At 35.2% G+C, this 22,283-nt stretch overlaps 3 protein-coding genes across 3 annotated transcripts in view; 1 reads left to right on the top strand and 2 right to left on the bottom strand.

The window, feature by feature from the left end:
- Positions 1–710: 710 nt before the first annotated feature.
- Positions 711–8,189, bottom strand: HELRODRAFT_191325 (hypothetical protein). The gene is made up of 10 exons (XM_009017919.1): positions 7,836–8,189; positions 7,346–7,526; positions 6,352–6,439; positions 5,123–5,231; positions 4,613–4,847; positions 3,538–3,653; positions 3,024–3,122; positions 2,540–2,789; positions 1,557–1,750; positions 711–1,224 (listed from the first exon to the last, which is right to left on the bottom strand). Exons 1-10 carry the CDS (start codon positions 8,050–8,052, stop codon positions 1,022–1,024), a joined length of 1,692 nt encoding a protein of 563 aa, XP_009016167.1. The 5' UTR covers positions 8,053–8,189; the 3' UTR covers positions 711–1,021.
- Positions 8,190–8,672: 483 nt separating this feature from the next.
- On the top strand, positions 8,673–15,172 carry HELRODRAFT_171175 (hypothetical protein; the record flags this gene model as incomplete). The annotated part of the gene is made up of 10 exons (XM_009017920.1): positions 8,673–8,685; positions 9,214–11,340; positions 11,564–11,704; positions 12,095–12,173; positions 12,390–12,487; positions 13,558–13,730; positions 14,007–14,239; positions 14,409–14,479; positions 14,803–14,961; positions 15,120–15,172. 10 exons carry the CDS (start codon positions 8,673–8,675, stop codon positions 15,170–15,172), a joined length of 3,147 nt encoding a protein of 1,048 aa, XP_009016168.1.
- Positions 15,173–19,229: 4,057 nt separating this feature from the next.
- HELRODRAFT_185496 (hypothetical protein) overlaps positions 19,230–22,283 on the bottom strand; it is a 3,175-nt gene continuing 121 nt past the window's right edge. Inside the window, exons 1-6 of the mRNA XM_009017921.1 lie at positions 21,781–22,283; positions 21,067–21,164; positions 20,666–20,773; positions 19,958–20,377; positions 19,465–19,739; positions 19,230–19,421 (exon numbers count right to left, since the gene is read on the bottom strand). The exon at positions 21,781–22,283 is cut by the window's right edge and continues 121 nt beyond it. Of these exons, the coding sequence (XP_009016169.1) occupies positions 20,283–20,377; positions 20,666–20,773; positions 21,067–21,164; positions 21,781–21,986 (507 nt within the window). The 5' untranslated portion in view covers positions 21,987–22,283 and the 3' untranslated portion in view covers positions 19,230–19,421; positions 19,465–19,739; positions 19,958–20,282. The remainder of the gene's footprint in view (positions 19,422–19,464; positions 19,740–19,957; positions 20,378–20,665; positions 20,774–21,066; positions 21,165–21,780) is intronic.

Consider the following 22,283-nt stretch of genomic DNA (forward strand, 5'->3'; position numbering starts at 1 on the left):
AATGTAAAACTAAATGAAATCATTAAACGGATAACTAAATAAATGTATAAAAAATGTATGCAAATTAAATATATGTAGATATATATATATTAAATATATATATTAAATATAAATATTAAATAAATTACGTCATACCTCGGGAGAATTGGGTCTCTGGACGCTAAACGAAGATTGATTGATTTATATAAATATATATTGATGTAGATGATTCGATCAACCCAAAATACCAAACCGGCAGAAAGGATTGGATGGAGCACAGGTTGATGATGGAAAAATAATTTTCATGGAAAGAATAATTTTCATGGAACGATAAATTTTTAAGAAAAATAAAACATAATGTCAAAAATATAATCTATGCATCAATATATAGTTTTACAATAAAAAACTGAACAAGGGTATGAACAAGGAATAAAACACGCTAACGTGAGATAGTTATACAGAAATATACATATTGAATTGAATTGAATATATATATATATATATATATATATATATATATATATATATATATATATATATACGTTTTATATATGAATGTTCTACGCGAAAAAAACTGTATCAGTAGAAATGACACGATTGATTAATCAATTAACCAATTAACCAGTCAGTCAATTAATCAACCAGCTTATCAATCAATCAATTAACCAATAAATCAATCACTCAATCAAATAAAAACATTTTGAAATTACAAAAGAAAAGCAAAAACAAGCAGCGATAATGTAAAAATAGAATAAAATGAATCTTCTGACTTGTGTGAATTAGCATATTTTATCGAGTTAAAAATATGAATGCTGTCACTGATTAGTAAAGCAACGCAACTAAACCGAAATCATTAACGTCTCTATAGAAAATAAATTCAATTAACATATTATAATGCAGTGATAGTTCATTAGATAATTAACATATTAATTTAATGGCTGAAGACCATTTTTAATTTCCTTCCTTCCTTATTTATTCTCCTCTCCCCCCCCCTTTCTCTCTCTTTCAATGCTCTTTGTCTCACCATCGCATCTTACTAAACCTAATCGACATATTCGAACTTCCATCTTTGGTTTTCCCCACCATGGAATTTGTACTTGATCAGGGATGTGCCGTTCCATTTATTCTCGCCGCTTATGTCAATGACGCTTTTGTGGTCGAACTTGTTCTGGATGCGATCGCCGACGATGATCCAATGATGATCCGGATTGGTGGGATCGTACGGAGTGACTTTCATCGTTGGGCCTGCGCTCAGTGATGGAAGCATGTGATTGGTTGAAAGATGAAATAAGTTGATTGGATAAAAAAGATTCAAATCAGTGCTGTTGTTTCTTTTCATTTCATCATCAATATTAAAACTTTCGTTTTCCTGCAACATGTGGTACCTACCATTTTTCAGTATCATCATCAAGTACTATAAAAATTATCACAAAGAGTCGGCACCAACTACAAAACAATGACACAACAACGCTAACAACAACCACCAAATGTTAAACTAACATAACACCAAACAAATTATTACACAACAAACAAACAAACGAACGAACAAACAAACAAACAAAACACCAACGACAAACCAGACGAGTCAAGAACATATCCATTAAGTTTGGACCTGACCAATCCCCTCTCATCTTCGTACCAGAGCTGATTGTTAGTGGCAGGGTGGTTCTTGTCGTAAAGGATGACCGAAGCTCCGGAGTCTGACTTGCATCCTCTCACGTCAATGACCTTCTGACAGAAGATGCTAACTATCTGGAAACAACGAGCTGGTCTGGGGGTAGGGGGTGATTGTGGCAGAAGTAAGGAAGTGGCAGGGAGGTGGTTGTGGTAGAAGTAAGGAAGGAATGATGACCTTGGTGTTACGTACATCTTACGTCTACTGAGCCTACATTCAAACAAGCTGCTATGCCAGGAAAATGCAACAAGGAAGATGCAACAAAAAGGTAATAAAATATCGAAGTTAAAGTGATTTTGGAAGGATGATTCAAAAAATGGAAAAATGTCTCGTAAGTTAAATTGGAAAAGTGGATCAAGCCAATGAATGACTAACGCATTATTATGAAGTTTCAATCTGAAGCAACGTCGTAACGATTTCCAGCTTATTATCATTATTACTATTAAACTTTTATTGTCCTATATAACTATATAACGGTGAACGTCACAAGGATATTTTGAAAATGTAAAGTAAAAAGTATCTAGACATAAAACAACAACAACAACACACGTTTAGACGACATTTTCCCCGAAATCGGGGGTTGTCGTTTGGCTACCTATGATGAAACCATTGTCACTTCTGTCATCATAAGTAATTTATTTGGCTAATTTTTACGCAGAACGCCCTTCCTTACACAACCACAGTTATAAGCGGTGGGCCTAGCCTTTGATGATCCAACATCACTCACAAGGCAGTGAGGGTCAGTTTAATGTCATAACCAGGACAGTATAAAAAGTATCTAGACATAGTTGCGAATAATTGAAACTCTAAAATATTTAACGCGGCGCGGCGATAGGCAAGCACAAAATAAAAATAACAAATATCAATAGAGAAAAGGAAACCGACACGTAGCAAAAGTCCCACAACTGATGCAGGCCGTTCACATCCTCACCGACATTTATGAAGAGGCTGTCGTCATCGCCGCTTTCATTACCACCATCGTCAGAAGCAGCAGGGTGACTATTGTTTCGGCGGTGGTGCCTTTGAACCTGGATGAGCTGGGTGAGGTTGTGCCGGTTCTGAATCCTGTGAGACTTGCACTGCCACTGCTGGAGTTTTTTGTAGGGGTCATAGGAGGAGAGGATTAGGCCGGAGTCTGCTCCATCACGGATGGTTGAGTGGTTGGTTGGTTCATTGGTTGATAAATAGGTCAATGAAAGAATAAATGAAGGAATGGATGGATGGATGAATGAATGAAGAACTGGATGAATGAATGAATGATTGAATGACTGAATAAATAAACAATGAATGAATCAATTGATCAATCAATAAATCAATCGCTCCATTAATTTATCAAAGAACCACCCAACCAACCAACCAACCAACCAACCAGTGGCTTCAATGGCAAAGTTCCTTAGGATGCTTCTGATGGTTCCTGTGACGTCATCCTCGTAGAAATGCAGCCTGGAGGTTCTGTTCGTGTCTTCACCTTTCAAATTAGTGGATGGGTTGACAGATAAATGGATCGATGAATAGATGGATGAATGACGAGACGGATGGACATATGAATGGATAAGCAGATAGATATAAATTGGTAAAATGGATGAAAAATAGATAACTGGATGAATGGATGGACGCATGAATGAATGGTTGGAGAGTAGATAGATAAATGTAATAAAGAGAAGTGATATGTACAAATTGGCTGAACATTAATTAAAACGCATGCTATGTTAGTTAAGCTTGATGTTGTAGGCAGTTTTTAAATCATTTTCAACCAATGAACAAACATTTCCACCCAACCAGCCAACTCACCAACCAACCACCAATCAATTAACCAACCAACCAACCAACCAGCCAACCAACCAACCACCAACCAACCACCAACCAACCACCACCCAACCAACCAGAAAACTTCTTAAGAACCACCTTGCTTCCTGCCCCCACATCTTCCCCATCCACCTGCAGCACTCCGCCATTCAACTGGCTCCGGATGGAAAAGTTCCTCCCACAGCCCGAGTGACTGGCGGAGTTTTAATTTGGTGATAAGTACGACGGGTCATACTTGACACCTGACATGATATGTTGCTATGTAACGAATACGTTGAATGGGGAAAGGATGGATGAATGAACTGAACGGATGGATGAATTAACTACTGGATAGATGGATGAATGAACTATTGGATGGATGAATAAACTACTGGATAGATGGATGAATGAACTACTGGATAGATGGATGAATGAACTACTGGATGGATGGATGAATGAACTACTGGATGGATGGATGAATGAACGTATTAATGAATGGTTGGAGAGTAGATGGATAGACGTAATAAAGAAATTAAAAAGATGGAGAAGTTCAAGACCTGATATAAATCAGGTTGCCGTCACATGACATCATTACATCATCACATCGCAAAGACGTTACTCATCGTGCTGGTCACATCACAAGGCCGCAACATCACGACATCACGACATCATCATCATCATCACTACTGCAACATCGCATGATGACATCACTACAATGAAAAAACAACCCGACGCAACAACAATAACATCATCACATCACATCACAAGTAGACGACAGCACATCAGAAGAGTAATGCATAGGACAAATAACTGTGCACTGTGACAGATGCATGTGACACAGTGGCGACGATGACGACGATGAAGCGACTACTACGACGCACGTAATGATGATGATGACGACGACGACAATGAAGGAAGATTGATGTGAGGATTATTAATAATGCAGGTAATAATAACAATTATAATTAATAATTGCTAATTAATGCTGAGATGATGTTGATTATTCCAATTGCAAGGATATTAATTACGGTAACAATGATAATAATAAAAATAATAATGAAAGTAATGATAGCAATAATCATCTTCATTCTCATTACCACACCCATCATGATGATCGTCACAACAGCAACCACCACAGGACCCACCACCGCAACAGCAACCACTACCACCAACTTGAGGCTGATGGACTGATGTTCGATGAACTCCAACTGCCACTCAGCAACGTCATCATCAATGCCCACAAGCGTCTCACAAGCCATCAATCTCGGTGGCCCAGTGAGTAGCGAGCCTGGCTTCATGTATATGAACCAGCCTGGTCGCTCAACGTTCCTCAGGTGCCTCCTTGATACGACCCACTGTTGGCTCGGGTTTGAATGCTGGTATGGGTTCATTATTACCTCCATCTTGTCTGTTGAGTCGTGATGACGATGATTACGGTGAATTGGTGATGAAGGTAGTAAATTAAATTATGATGGTGGGAATGATGAGGATGATGGCTAAGAGGGCAGAGCAGTAGGGTGGCCCGTATCTGTTAAGCAGTTACCAGGTTCAAACTCAAAGGAATCTCTCACCTTTACAAAAACAAGTTGATAAGACCAGCAACAACAACAATGATCATATTACGAACAACGATAACAACAACACCGATGATGACGTGATTCATAAGTAGGTCAAGTTACCTACCTGTAAGGTCAAACGCGAAGTCATTCAACTTTGACCTTATGATCCCGTTCTCATCCTCCCACCACAACTGATTGTCCGACAATTTGCCCTTGTTTTCGTAAACTATCACCTGGTATAATAAAATTATTATTTCAATAATAGTAATAATAATTAATAATAATAATTATTATTATCATTATTATTATTATTAGTAGTAGTAGTAGTAGTAGCAGTAGTGGTAGTATTGCTAACTTTGATACTAGTTAAAATTATCGGCGTCACCATCATCGTCGTCTTCATCACTATATCGTCATCATTATCATAATCGTCATCATATATCATCATCATAATCGTCGTTATTATCATCATCGTCATCATCGTCATCATAAATATCATCATTATCATCACCATATCATCATCGTTACCATATTATCATTGTCATCACCATCATCATCGTCATCAGTGTTTATTGTTGCAATGTCACGACCATCATCACCGTCATCATCATCGTCGTCGTCTTCCTCCTCCTACTTATCACCATACTGTTATGCTAGTTAGTTTGAGTTGATTGAATCGATCGAGAAAAAAAAAATGTTAAAAACTGAAAATTAACTTTAGTAAAGTTAGCTACTGTTAAGTTGTAATATTTTAAATGAAAATATAATAATTTTATTATTATAATATTTTATTTAAAATATAATAATAATAATTTCATTATTATTATTGCTATTGGTAACATTAATTACATCAACAGCATAAAAAGTAACATTGGCAACATACGTAACATTAATAGCAACTTCATTAGTAACATTACAGCAACAACAACAACATCAGTAACATTACAGCAACAACATCAGTACCATAAAAACATCATTAACATTACAACAGCAACAACATCAGTAACATTAAAGCAACAACAAAATCATTGGTAACATTATTAACATTACAGCAACAACGACATCAGTAACACTACTAACATTACAGCAACAACAACAACATCAGTAACATAAAAGCAACATATCAGCAACATTAATAACATCACAGCAGCAACAACATCAGTAACACTACAGCAACAACAACATCAGTAACACTACAGCAGCAACAACAACATCTCATCAGCAACATTAATAACATCACAGCAGCAACAACATCAATAACATTACAGCAACAACAACATCAGTAACACTACAGCAGCAACAACAACATCATATCAGCAGCATGAATAACATTACAGCAACAATAACACAAACCTTTGCTCCAGGTTTAGCATCTTCGCCTCTCACATCAACCGTTAGTGATGGCTTGCTCTTTAGTTTTATGTAGAAATATAAGGCTGGTCTGATGGGGTTGTTATAAGTTCATTCATTCATTCATTCATTCATTCATTCCTTCATTCATTTATTCATTCATTCATTCACTCATCCATGCATCCATCCTTTATGAAAAAATATATAGAAATAAAATTTTATATAGAAAGATAGAGCTAGTCTGATGGGATTGTTATAAGTTCATTCACTCATTCATTCATTCATTCTTTCATTCATTCATTCATTTATTCATTCATTCATTCACTCATCCATGCATCCATCCTTTATGAAAAAATATATAAAAATAAAATTTTATATAGAAAGATAGAGCTAGTCTGATGGGATTGTTATAAGTTCATTCACTCATTCATTCATTCATTCATTCATTCATTCATTCATTCTTTCATTCATTCATTCGTTCGTTCATTCATTCATCCATTCATTTTATCCCTTTATTCAATGGTCATTTCATTCATCTGAATACCCATCCACTCACTTATAATGACTGGCTTTTAAATAAACAGACTGCTGGTATGCACATTGTACATACATGCAATTGTGCGTGCAACCATTACAATTACAATCAAATTATAAATAGTTAGCCACATGTATTCAATGTTCGTTAAAAAACAATTTAACATCCACAGACGAAACACATACACACATACATACACACACACAGACAACACATAACACATATATATATATAATGTGAAAAAATATTTTTGTGAGCATCTGGCTGCTGAATGACTTTTTAAAATTATACTGAATGTAAACTTCATGATGTGATTCTGTGTGTTGTTTCTTCTCAATAAGTACATTAATGTCACGTGACAAGGTTATGCTGACAGTTGTCAAGTTGCTATTTTTTATGAAAAAGCTTTACACAAAAATTTTGCAGAGTTATTTAGAATACAAAATTCATTAAAATTCTAACAAATTTTCGATTTTCCACAGTTGATTGAGTTGATGTTCATTTTTATCGGCCAGTGTGCATTCGTGATGATTGGTCACCTCGATGACCCGGTTCAGTTGGACATTCACGATCCAATTATTCTCAAGTGTCCAATGTTGACTCTCATCATTTACCTTGCACTTTGTTACCCAAAGCTTGCCACCTGCACAAAATTATTTAAAAAATAGTTACACATGCAAACTCTGATGACGTTGCTATCTATCTATACCTGCAGGTTTCGTTAATGACAACAAAAGCAAGGATGGTATCATAAGCAACAATCAGCATAGTTAATGAAGTTCATTTAATGGATATTTAATCAAAGAATGTTCATTATGAAATAAACAATGAGAATTAAAAAATTATTAAAAAAATATCATTAATAATAAATTATAATGAAATTGTTTGCAAACCAATAGATTATTATTCAAATACATTACTACTGAATGAAAAAAATAAAGGCAGAGCATACCAGAGAATTCAAGGCACAAATTGTTTTTCTTATTGAAAAGAATTTTACTGCTGGGGTTGTAGTACCAGAGCTGATGGTCGTTGTTCCCCATCCAATCAGGTTTCATTTCGGCCAACTTCACTGACTCCGATTCGCCGTCATCTCCTACTTCCAGTACCCAGTTAAAATTATGCTTAGAATGAATTATAAAATATTTGCCCAATCGCAATTTTGACATTTCAAATAAAAGACGTCAACGGACAAATAATTAAAAATTAAATAAAACGAAAATATTTTAAAGATCTTAGAGATAAATATCTCAAAGAAATACGTTACTAGATTAACTAAACTTGAATGTAAAAAGTGGTTAAATTTTTAAAGGTAAACTCATAAGCTCATAATCATATGGATGAAAAGCGCTTAACTTTTATTTTTTAAAGATAATTTTTTGAATTCAATATTTAGAGAAATTACTAATTACAATAGTAATGTATCGCATTAATACAATTTAAAATTATATAAATAATTTTTATTCAAGTATTGTAATCTTGTAATCAATTAAAAAGAGTAAAAGTAAGATTTTGATGCTTCAGTGCTTTGTTGCTGCTTGCAACCAAATCTTAAAAAAGTTAGGTTGAATGCATGGGTGAATTGTATGGTATATTGTATTGTATATGGTATTTTATTGTATCATATTGCATTTTATATCGGTTTGTATCGTGTTGTATTTTTTATTAACATTTTTAAATGGCTTTAATCTTAAAATAATGATAAATAATGAAGGGTGCACTTTTTAATCAATTGAATAATTTAAATATTTTATTTTCATCAAATGTTTTCATAATTATAACTTGCCAAATGATCACCACAGGTTATACCAATTGATTAACTAATTTAAAAAGACATTTGTAACATTTTTATAAATTTGGGATCCTTAATTTCTATTAAACCGTAGTGCTTAGATGATTGCCCAATTTTTTAACTTTTTTCTTTAAATTTTCGTTATCTCATTCATGCATATATGTAACAGATTACATATAAAAAAATAAAAAATAATAAATAAATCATTAAATATATATGAGCTCATGCATAAAAAAATTATTCTAAGATAAGAAAAGACAATTTGTTTCAATTGAACGTGTTTTATACAAATTAGGCTACGTTGATGTAGGCAAAATGAAAGCACAGTTTGTTTGAAGCAAAAATGGAATTAATAGTGAATTTTAAATGAAATTATCGAGTCAAATTAGTGTTAATAAAATCTTTTTTTAATTAGGAACGAATATTTTTGACGGCGAAACTTCGACCTCTGTCAACTATTACAACAACACATTTGATGACACGTCAACTACTTATAATTTGACATTTATTTTCAACGAAACCTTTCCATCACACTCAGCACGCGATGGCGTCATATCAGCAATTAACAGCACCTCAGCAACTGGTGAACTTAATTGTTCGGTTGGAAACTACCGCAATAATTCCAGTCATGAATGTTACGAGGTAACTCGCGAGTTTTCGTGCTCCGAGGATTCAGACTGTTCGGAAATAAGAAACAACAGTCATTGTTCAGATAGCAAATGCGAATGCAACAGCGAGTACATCGGTATCCACAATGATACCGAATGTGTATTAATCGAAATAGAGATGTTCTGCAATTCGGATGACATCTGTCGAAAATATTTTGCATACAGCAAATGCTATGAACACAGATGCGAGTGTTTGGAAGATTTTGAGATTGATGATAGAAAGATGGAATGCATGGCGCGTTACGATATGAAAGAACGCTGCTTAAGCGACGTGGAATGCATCCAGCGCCTGAACCACAGCTCCTGCTTCGAAAACCGATGCACCTGTCTGCCAGACTACATCTCCAAGAACATCTCCATTGGAAACGTCACATATGAGGACTGCGTTCTTAGGGCGACATCTAACGACCTTGTAAAGTTCGAAAATAAAAACTGCTCTGTGATGAATAACGAAACTGAACTTCTGTGGGACGATATTTTTGAGTGCATATGCGAAACCGGTTACATCCCTGACTTTAACTCAAGTGATGTGCCGATATGTGCTCCCAGGACTTTATCACACAACGACAACTGCACGGATACTTTGCATTGCAACGCCACAATAACGAACGCCATCTGCCTGAACAACAAGTGCGTCTGTGACTTCAACCATACACCTGTCAGCGACCATCAGTGCAGAAAACGGCGTCTGTACGATTACTGCCTCTCCGAAGATGAATGCACCAACATACACAATCACAGTCAGTGCGTTAATGACACATGTCTCTGCAAAAAAGGCTACCAAGCTAATGAACTGTTGGATTCCTGCGCGAGACGAAGAGTGGGCATGTCCAGCTGTAATCACGATAGGGACTGCCACCGAGCTGTCAACAACAGCATGTGTTCAGCTGCAAACATATGTCAGTGTCAGTTAGGATACAATTCAGTTGACGGTGGCACTGTTTGCAGGTCGGTTCGAATATTGGACAACTGCAGCAACGACGAGCATTGCTATATAAGTGTTGGCAACAGTTTCTGTGGTGGAAACTTCACATGTGCCTGTCTTCTTGGCTACGTTCCGGATGAATCATTAACAAGATGCCTTAAATTAAAAATCAACGACGGATTTTGTGGGTCAGATCTAGAATGCTCTACTGCCGTCAACAACAGCATCTGCCTCAGCGACACCTGCACGTGTGTTTCAGGTTACGCTGTTGGTCCAGATCACGACGCTTGCATCCGTCGGAAGTTGGGCGATCAAAACTGCTCTACGAAGCCTGACTGCAGTGACGCCATCTTGAACGGCAACTGCTCGCAAGATGGCGTCTGCGTGTGCGACACAGGTCACTACTCAGTCGCGAACGAATCGTACACCTGCACGCGACGAATATTGAACGACAACTCGACATGTTCGGAAGACATCGACTGCAGTTCTGTTATTGACTACAGCGTTTGCGACAACAGCTCGAGATGTCACTGTGTTCTGGGTTACATCGGATCCCTCAACAACAGCTACTGTCAGCCCAGAATCCTCAAAGATGTCTGCCAGATAAATGAAGACTGTAACACTACAATCGAGAGCAGTTTATGTCTCAATGAGAAATGTGCCTGCTTGTCTGGCTACACCAACGTCAGTGCATCGTTCTGCAGGAAGAGGGTGGTCGGAGCTGACGACTGTAACGAGGACAGGGACTGCTACGATGCCGTTCGTAACAGCATCTGTGAGTCGGTCAGCAAGCATTTTGTGTCGGAGCTTCATTTCGCCGTTGGCAATCCAAGGAGTAATAGTAAGATGGAAAGTAATGACCGCCAAGACGGAGATGAAAATGGCGGCAGTAGTAGTAGTAACGACAGCGACTGTACCAGCAACAGCAGCGGTAGTATTGGTGATAGTAGTAGTAGCATTAGTAGTAGTAATATTAACAATAGCAGCAGTAGAAATGCAATCCTCAAAATGAAAAGATGTTTCTGTCAACTTGGACATTATGAAGAACAGAACGGAACAGTCTGCACCAGAAGTTTGTTGCATGTCATCTGCTTGTTAAATATCAGCTGGTTACATGATTGTTGCCTTCAATTCTGATATTTTGTCAACAACAACAACATTAATCACAATACTAATAAAAATAATCCTATTTTTATTATAATCAATAGCATAAGAATCTTTTCACAATATATGTTACTTCTAATGACAGCCACCAACACCACCTCCACCACCACCACCACCACCCACTCGAGCAGGAGTGATAGGCGATGGATGCAAGGAGGACACGGAATGCTACTACGCCGTCAGTCACTCCATCTGCGACACCGTCCACAAGAACTGCACGTGCGACTACGACCACATGGTCGAGTGGCCCGTGGTTACTAAGTGTGTCGACAGTTAGTGTGGACGCTGCCTGTGCGCTTGAATTTGGTGTGATTGATTACATTGGGATCGATTACATTGTGTTTGATAACGCTAACGCAAGACAAGCAAAGGAGTTTATAATCTCACATATCAAGATTTGTCTAAAAAATCTTCTCTGTTAACTTTACGTGAATAAAATTTTCTTAAAAAAATTAGCACTAATTTAGATCAATTTTTAACGTTAAAAACATTTCAGAAAAAAGCAGCGATTTAAAAGATTTCACGGCATTTTTACATAATTTTAACAGATAATATTATGAAATTGTTTAATAATAAAAGTAAATAAAATTATTTGACATAAATACAAATTTTCAAACCATGCCTAAAACTTATTGCGACAAACATCTGCACTGCCAACGAAGGACCTGTCATCGAGCAGTACAAACCTGACGAAGTTCTGAGAACATTCCGGACGACCATGCAGTGTGGCAGGGTCAACAGGTCGGAGACTAACCAATTTTGCTTTTTATTTGTTAAATTCAGTAATATTATTTGTCATCAGCTTAAGCACTTGATGCATGCATGTTTGATCACCATAATGTTAAATACTTGTATGCGTTCACTTATCACTAACACGTAGGAACACACAAACACGGACTAACACACAAACACGTACCTACACACAGACCTAGACACACACACACACACACACACCAGGTATCACAAGTACTCACAACAGTGTGCCAGGACACGTGCATGTGACGTTGGATGGAAGTACAGAGGAATGTATGACAGACAGATCAATGATTGCTTTCGTTAGTTTTCTATGAGCTACCACTTTTGTACTACCATCTATGTACTACCATTTTTGGCTAAACGTTCTATTTGATGTTAATTGCATCGGTTTGTTTACTTTGTTCGTAATTTGTAATTCCAAATTCTTGAAATTAAATTTTTTTTTTCATTGAGTGACGAGTGTTAATCATCGATTCAATCCCTGCCTTACCTTACATAACTACAAAATCCAACTGAAATGTGTCAGTGTTTGTGCTAAGACATCTTATTCAAATGTTTTTGTTACCTCAAATTTTGAAAAATTCATTATTGAAATATTTCTTAAGTCCTCATAGGCTGAAAATGTTATTGTTGGTTGGTGCAAGCACAGATAACATTATTACTGCATCGCTGTTATAATTTCCCGTATAGAATATCAGATGAACGCCGTAAAAATTGCAACTTGTACAGAACCAGGCGGCAAAGCTAATCATGGGTGGAATGAAATTTGATCACGCTTCTTCGATTTTGAAGTCTCGACACTGGCTTCCTGTCAGAGAAAGAATTTCGTTCAAACTTGAAATTTTAGTTTTCAAATGTGTGAACAATCTTGCGCCTGAATACTTAGCAAACAAATGTAACAGAGCTTCAAAGATTCGTTCTTATCGCAGTTTAAGGCCATCAGGCACGAACACTCTACTCGTTACGAAGATTAATTTGAAAAGAGCTGGAAGAGGTTACGAAGTTGCTGGATTGACATTTTGGAATAGCTTGCCGAATGATGTAAGACAACCTGATTTGACTCTTGCAGAACTTAAGAAGAAGTTGAAGACGTATATGTTCAAGAATTTTTGCTAAGTAACTTAATGATTATGATTATTGTGCGCCAATGTGAATTCTGAATTAAAATTGGCGCTATATAAATGCTGACAATAATAATTATCCAAGATGATAATCAACGTTTACCATCGTCATCAGTTTATTTGTCACTACAGATTATAAAACGCTAAGCGCTTGAACCAAGTAAGTCACTGCAGAACTGGATCTATTCCTCCATCTATCGTCCCATCATTGTATTATTTTTGTTAAGGGCGTTTATTACGATCATCAGACATAACCATCCTCCTCATGCCAGAGGCCAACGTATACAAAGTGAGATTGAACAGTTCCATGATAGTGGGCAGGTATGAGTTGGTGCCTCTGAAGTTCAACAGTTTCACGTACACTTACAACATCACGTCTGATTCTTACTGGGAGAACAACTTGAGGATTGGTTTCTACGGGGTGGGGTTTGTAGGGATGTGCTGTCGTTGTACTGTTTTGACGTTTGTTTGTTTGTCTTATATTGGTTAAAATGTTTGATAGTTTGTTGGATTAGTAGGTCATCTTATCAATATTTGAGTTTGATTGGCACATGAAATGATTTTGTAATATTATAATTAATAAATGGAAATAAAAACATTAAATCTTGACAATTTAGAAGCCAGTTTATAATTCGATTACGTTTTTAAATTTTGCTCCATGTATAATTAAAGTAATTTCCCTAACCAAACAAACCAGGTGGATATGATCTTGAGAGATTGGGCGGGTAAGATACCCGACGGCGTTCTCACCAGCAAAAATTCAACGTACGTCAACATCGCAAGTCGATTTCTGTCGAGCAAGATTTTGAACTTCAAGGCCATCCCTGACGGAATACAGACGGAGATTGCAGTTCACTTTAAGTTGAGTGTGGAAACCTCCATCACTGACATGAACCTCCTCAATGAAATGCTGTTCATCTACCTCAACATGTGAGTTTCTAATAGCCATTTTAATTTCACTTGTCGAACGAGCTTTACATATTCCGCAGATTTAAAGAGGAGTTTTTGAACGTCATAATTTTGAATACATCATTAACTCACCCACCCACCACCTACTCACTCACCAACCAACCACCCATCCATCCACTAACCACCACAGTTCAGAAGGACAGGTGGGCCTCTCCAAGATTTACACCACCAAGCCGTACCATCTGAATGTGCGCGTTGAAGGTTAGTTTTTATTTATTTAAAAAAACTACTTCACTTTGAAGCAATTAGCTATAATTCTTATTACGCTCTGACTCAATAACTTTCTCAAATTATTTTGAAGGGATGGAGGGTAATATAATTTGGACAACTAATTTGTCACTAAAACACCTGTAGCTAAATTTTTTTTTTAATTAAATGCGTTGATTTGTAGAAGTAAAAAGGAGTTGTGTAGTACAGTCGCTTTAGTTTGGTCTATTGACGATCAAACACACACACACACACACACTCACGTACAAAACACACACACGTACAAAACACACAAACACATGCACACAAACACATAGATTTCGATGAGTGTGACAATTCGCACTCAACGAAAGAGAAAAACTCGCTGCGATACGATTGTGACCTGAACGCCATCTGCATCAAACTCGACGGCTACTACAAGTGCGTCTGCAACAACAAGTTCACTGACGTTAACATGGACGGCAGGACATGTAAACGTTAGTTCAGTTAGTTTACGACTTGTAAACCTTAATTTATGAATAGGAAAATAGTAGGGGTCCAGGAATGGGTGGGGTGAATTTATATTAAAAAGATCCTTAAACTAAATAAGTTCTTACATTCTGTTACATGTATTTTTTATGTTTGATGGAACCAGATAAAGACAACGTTCTCTTGCAGTTCGAAATCAACAGGGTACCCTCTGAGTGAGTTGGATGTTAAGTTTTGTTATGTGGTTTTGTTTGTTTTTATGTTTGTATGTATTTGTGTTGTTTATATATATATATATATATATATATATATATATATATATTTTCATTTCATTTTCATTTTCAAAGTTTTATTCATAATCAACAACATATCAAATAAGTGAATAAAAGTTATGAAGTTGAATATGTGGAGACCGAATAAGACTGTTTGTCTTGTGGTGGCCACCGCAGGTAGATACATGGATAGTTAATGGAATAAAATAAGGAAAATAACTGAAGCAGAAAGATAATTGAAGATAAATAAGTAAATGTTCGTGTCATTCAAATATAGACATATAACTATGTTCGCTCAGTACATATATAAACACATAAATGTTTAACCATTCATAAAGACCATTCATCCGCATCATTTGTTCTAACGTATTCTTAATATAGTATTAGGTGGTGGAGTCGAGATCCAGTGTCAATAAAAAAGCACGGAATTTTGACTTGAAATGTTGTAGGTTTATGATGGCTCTTAGATGGGAAGGTACAAGTTCTGTCCAAATTTTAGGACCTGTTATTTTTAGGCTTGTCTGGATTAATTTGAGGCGAGTTTTATAGATATAGAAGAGGGGTGTGTCTAGTGGTTGTAGATTGGACGGAGTTACTTAATGTGTAAAAGTTGATAAAGTGAGGTAGGAGAAGATTGTTGATAAATTTAAAAACGAATAAAGCAGAGTAGTAAAGACAGATGAAGTTAAGTGGTAAAATTTTTTTGCTAGGAAGAAGGGTTTAGTATGGAAATCGGGTTTGAGGTTAAAAATTAAACGTATTGATCTTTTTTGAGAGAGTATTAGGTTATTCAGGTGGCTTTTTGGACTATTTCCCCATAGTGTGATGCAGTAGGTTAGGTAAGGGTAGATGAATGTGTAATAAAGCGTGCGAAGAGCAGAAAGAGAGAGTTTATATTTGATTTTGTAGAAGATGCCTGTGAGTTTGTTGATTTTGTCTGAGGTAGTTTGTAGGTGAGAATTCCATGAAAGATTTTCTGTGATGGTGATTCCAGGAAATTTGGTTGACATGGGTGCGGTTTATAGGAACGCCGTTAATTAATAGGTTTAGGTTAGGAGCTTGGTTGGTGAGTATTTTTGGGCCAAAAATAATGTATGCACATTTCGAATAATTTATGATTAGTTTGTTATTGGATACCCAGTTAGAGTATTTTTGGAGTTCAAGATTGATAAGTTTAGAGCAATCTGGTAGGTTGTTGGAAGTGAAAAGAAGATTGGTGTCGTCTGCGAACAGTACGCATTTGGTTGAAGGCAAAACGTTGCAGAGGTCATTTATGTAAATAGAAAATAGAAGGGGTCCTAGTATGGATCTTTGTGGTAACCCGTGATGAATAGGAGCGTGCTTTGAAATGATGTTGTCCATGAAAACATATTGTGTCCGTGATGAGAGATAGCTTCTCATCCAGTTGTGAGCTGTGCCTCTTACTCCGTAATGATGTAGTTTGGATAGGAGTATTTTGTGATCGATGACATCGAAGGCTTTGGATAAGTCCAGGAATATGCCAATAGAAAGATTATTTGTATATATATATATATATATATATGATGTTGTTAGTGTGCATACTGTATGCATATTGTTGTTTGTATATACTAATAGTTGCTGTTTGTATGCATGTATGTTTGTTTCGCTTGTATGTTTCGTTTGACCAAATAATTTACGTGAAAGGAAATGCATCTGAATAAGTAATTTGATTAATATAAAAAGTAGTTGATTGGGATGATGACGATTATGATGACGATGATAATTAGTAACGATGATGATGAAGATGATGTTGTTAACGCTGTTTACATGTGGTTTTTAGTTGATGAATATGGTTGCAGGTGTGAAGATGGCAAGTGTGACGTCTCATGGCCTTGTTAGTGAACTCCTCTTTTTAGTTCATTTGTCTATTTTTTAAATGCACAGAAAGAATAATTTGAATTCTATAACTAATGACAAACTTTTAATTTTTAGTTAAAGGATTTTGTTTATAACTTTAAAACTTCTAGGTTAAATTATTGTTTCTTTATAATGATTGGTCAACGAATGACTGGCTCATTTTTGATTGGCCCCATTCATAACTGATTTGTGATTGGTTGAATCCAATGTCAACGAGTCCGTTCATGATTTGTTCATTCATAACTGATCCAATTATGATTGGTCGATTCATAAATTGTCGATTCATGATTGGCTCATTCACAATTCTTTCATCCGACAGTTATAATATACGTGACGGCCATTATATTCGGCATGCTGTTTCTGCTGCTTGTTGTCGAAATTAAATGGAGAATGAAGCAAATGAGGTTGTTGTTATTGTTATTGACGTCATAATGTTGCTGTCATTACAATGTTATTGACAGCGTGTTGTTGTTGGGTTGTTGTCAACATTTGGCTGTTGTAGATGTCAACATGTGGTTGTTGTCAACACTTGGTTGTTGTCAACATGTGATTGTTGTAATGTTCGTGTAATTCACCACACATAAGCACCTTATTGATCATCAATGTCAACGAGTTTTCTCAAGACGTAATGAATGTGTAAGATTAGACGTTATTGTTGTTGCAACGTTGTGTTACTAATTGAAGTTTAGGCAATAAGTTGTTGTCGGCATGTGTTTCGTTCATTTCAACATGTCTATAGTTATTAAAATATTCAAAAATTTTTTCACTCCTTCAATCAATCAATCAATCAATCAATCAATCAATCAATCAATCAATCAATCAATCAATCAATCAATCAATCAATCAATCAATCAATCAATCAACCAATCAATGAACGACGTATCACGTGACAGTCGAACTTTGGACGAGAAATGTAACAGGCAGACGATAGAGTTGCAGATGAAGTTGGAACAAATAAAGGAGGAAAGGAGGAGGAACATCAACAGATTGCTGGGCAGACCTCTCTACGATGTTCGAGATTATGACTGATTGATTAACTGACCAATTGATTGATTGTGATTGACTGGCCGGTTGATTGTGACCGAATCACTGACTGATTGAATAACTGACTGACAGGCTGATTTATTGACTAATTGATTGACTGATGACAAAAACTTATGCATGTGTTTGTGTGTGGGTATGTATGAATGGATGTACGTATGTATATTGTAAATATGTATGTATGTATGTACTCTCAAACAAATCAAACAGACAAAATGTAGATTATTAATAATAAAATTTCTTTTTTAATTTTTTAGATTCCTTAACATAAGCAAGACTATTCAACTTGCATACAATAAATAATTTACCTCTATAGATATATCAACAAAAGCATACAAACACGTTATAAAAAAGTACTACTATACAACTTAGGTACCTAAATAAATATATATATAAATAAACAAATGTATATAAATAAGTTCACACACACACACACACACACACACACACATATATATATATATATATCATTATATATATATATATATATATATCATATATATATATAATATATATATATATATATTAAGCCAAATAAATACCAAAAAGCCATAATGCAAATACCTCTTAACACCCACCCAGTTAAAATTTCAGAATTTAAAAAAAAAAACAATTTTTAGACAATTTCGTAATCGGTCTCTAAAAAATATATGCACGCACGCACACACACACACACATACCATATATATATATATATATATATATATATATATATATATATATATATATATATACATAATATAAGCCCTAAAGATCATAAAGAAGACATTCCATTCAGATATTAAGACATACCATTTGATTAGTATCCGGTTCTGTTTTTCAATATGCCAAACCAGAATCTAATCAAGGCTGAACGAACATGCAGTGATATTTCATAACGATTGTATGTAGGACAGTCTTAATCCTAACTATATGTATATATGTAAATATGCATACACATATATAAAAGGTATAAAATTTATATTATCCAATCTTATTTACAATAACAAAAACAAAATCAATCATATTAATAACAATCATGTAAAAATACCCAACGAAAGTCGAACGAATTCCGACACCGTATCTAAAAAAGTACATCCATGTTTGATCTCTATTATTTCTCTATTATCACTGAATAAGGTCATAGTAGGAAGAAAAAGGGAGAGAAAATGGAATAATGATCAATGATGAATAGTTTGTTGGTCGTTTGAGTATTTATAAATTCTACGATATTAATATCTGCGTGTGTTTGTGTGTGTGTGTGTGTGTGTGTGTGTGTGTATGGATGTATGTATGTACGTACGTACGTATGTAGTGTGTGTGTGTGTATGCATGTAGTGTGTGTTTGTATGTATGTGTGTATTAAAAAGATATATTAGAGAGTTTTATTAAAAAATAGTTTTGCTTTTACTTGCTAATCTCATATCTAAACCATGTTAATAATAAACCATGAAAAGTTAACAATACCAAGCATATATTATGGAAAAATAATATATATATATACATACTACATCACATACATAAATATATATATATATATATACTACATCACATATATTTATATACATATATAAATATATACATATACATAGACACATAAATATACTATATTACACACACAAATACAATACATATACGCAAACAATCGAGCAAGACATGAAAGCTCTAAATTTAAATGAAATGGATACAACTGATCGTCTAATTTGGCGCAAAAAGTTGATGGCAAAGAAAACAACGTCCTACCTCGGGAAACCGGGTCTCTGGACGCAAAACGAAGATTGATTGATTGATTGACATATACGCACACCCAACACACACACACACACACACACACACACACACACACACACACACACACACACACACACACACACATATATATATATATATATATATATATATATATATATATATATATATATATATATATATATATATACTATATCACATAAGCGTAAGTAGCTATAAATTTGAAGATTATGAAATAAACAATGTACACATTGTACACAGATATGTTAACAAAAGTATCCACACAACACGACATTACACACTGCATACACACCTCACGACACCGCACCACATACGCACAAAACGGACACCACAGACGCTACATACGCGATCCTACGCCACACACGCCACACGCCACATGGAAGCCGACACTAGACTTCGGTTAATATGACTGGCTGGTCATGCTGTGGCATCTTCTCCTTGTTGAAGGCGATTGCGTGAGCAGTTATGAACAGGACCGACATGCCTGCATTTAAGGGAAAGTTGTCGTGGAATAGCTATGCAATGAAAAATTACCTGGTACAAAATTATATAATGCAAGGGAGCAGTGACCAGGTTCGACCGCGAAAGATTCACACATATTCCATGCAATGGAATATTGTGTGGATATAAATAAATACCAAAAAGAGAGTTGGAAAAAAAACATTTATAAAAAAAGAACGAAATGAATACAAGAATCAAATGAATACATGAATTCATGTCAGAATGAATTAATGAATGGGATGGATGAATGAATGAATGAATGAACACTGACAGACGACCCAGGAGAGAGCAGCAGTACCACCGACCAGCCAGAAAAATACGAAGGACACCACGGCAACTATCCTCAACTGTTGAGTTGTGTTCAGGGCTATGTTGTGGCCTGTTGGTGTTGTTGTGTTGACGTTGTTGTAGTCACGTTAATGTTGTCGTTGTCATGTCGATGTTGCATGATGTTGTTGTTGTCATGTTGCAGAGTAAATGCTGTTAGCAGTATATGCATGGTGATTACGAAACACTGTCTGAAACATCTCTTTCAAACTAACAAGTTTTAAAATAAAATTAAATACCAAGAACTGTTAACCATAATGAATGTCACAAAAAAAAATGAACAAATCACAACCAAAGAAAATACAAAAATAAATAATAATAATAAATAACAACAACAACACATACTGATGATTTTAACATTTCTATCTGTATTCTTCTTAAAGAGGAACAAGGAGAGACTCAGCGACGACAGGACAACAAAGAGCAAAGCTGGTGTGGTTAGACTGTGATGTGATGTTTATGTTTGTTTGTTCATTTGTTGTTTGCTTGTTTGTTCATTCATTTGTTTGCTCAGCGATGAGTACTTAATGTATTATAACAACTTACACAATTTTATTTAATTCAATTAAGATGGGTCCAAAAACTTGGAGCATATAGTTAATAAGATACACATTTTTGATTGCTGAATCCAAGGCTTTCAACTAAGCAAGTTGAACCTTAATTAACTAAATGAAAATTTAAACTGAGTTAGTGTGAGAACTTTACTAGTGAATGAATTATAACTTCATGTTAGCAAAACAAATAGATATGATAGGGCCAATTAAGGTTATGCATGCATGTGATCATTTGTACTTTTGTGGTGACACTCAGTTTTCATTACTTCATGTATTACTTCAGTTTATTTATTACACATTTGGTATTAATTTATTAATTTTATAATTTAATTAATTAACTAATTAATTATTTAATGTGTCTTTTGTGTTATAAAGTTGTCACTATTCTAATACTAATTAATGTGCAATTATTATTATAAACTGAACAGTCATACAGTTCAGTTTATGAACTGAACCAGTGAAATACTAAACATTTTAAAATATTTTATTACTTTGACTAACTAACATGGCGACAGCTATGAAAAAGATGACGACCAGCAGATAGTTACTGTAGAAATAGTCAATGTTGGCCACAAAGCGTTTGATACCGTTGTCGTAACTTGTCGGAAAATCATATCTGCTCTTGTTTACAAAATCTTTCACAGGTCGAATATTCTTCTTCCACTGTCCAAACAACTCACGTAACTGGACGTTGGGCAGTGTGATTGACATTTTTACATTACACAGTGTTATTTATTTTATATTATAGTAAAACTGTAAAAGTATTAGAGTAGTAAAAAGTACAGTAACAGTTACTCAAGTTACTTAGTACAGCTGTCTAACTCTGAAATAAATAGAAAGAGTAGTGAAAGTGAAATATCAGCGCTACGCTCGGATTAGCCGATTATATTATAGAGGGTAGGTAGAGCTTCAAATAAAAAGTAGGATCAGTCAGGATATTTATGGCTCTTCTTAATTTTTTTTTAAATTTTTTAAATGAAATTTAATTTGTTTCTTTGTTTGTTCAGA

This window comes from Helobdella robusta (genome assembly GCF_000326865.2).
Source record: "Helobdella robusta unplaced genomic scaffold HELROscaffold_20, whole genome shotgun sequence".
Classification (NCBI taxonomy): domain Eukaryota; kingdom Metazoa; phylum Annelida; class Clitellata; order Rhynchobdellida; family Glossiphoniidae; genus Helobdella; species Helobdella robusta.

Excerpts from the sequence above, each read along its gene's own strand:
- HELRODRAFT_191325 (XM_009017919.1), bottom strand. The coding sequence starts at position 8,052 with ATGTCAAAATTGCGATTGGGCAAATATTTTATAATTCATTCTAAGCAT. Across the intron at positions 6,440-7,345 it reads CTGTGGAAAATCGAAAATTT|ACCAGCCTTATATTTCTACA; the intron begins GTTAGAATTTTA and ends CAACCCCATCAG. Across the intron at positions 1,751-2,539 it reads TTGTGGGACTTTTGCTACGT|ACCAGCTCGTTGTTTCCAGA; the intron begins GTCGGTTTCCTT and ends CCCTACCCCCAG.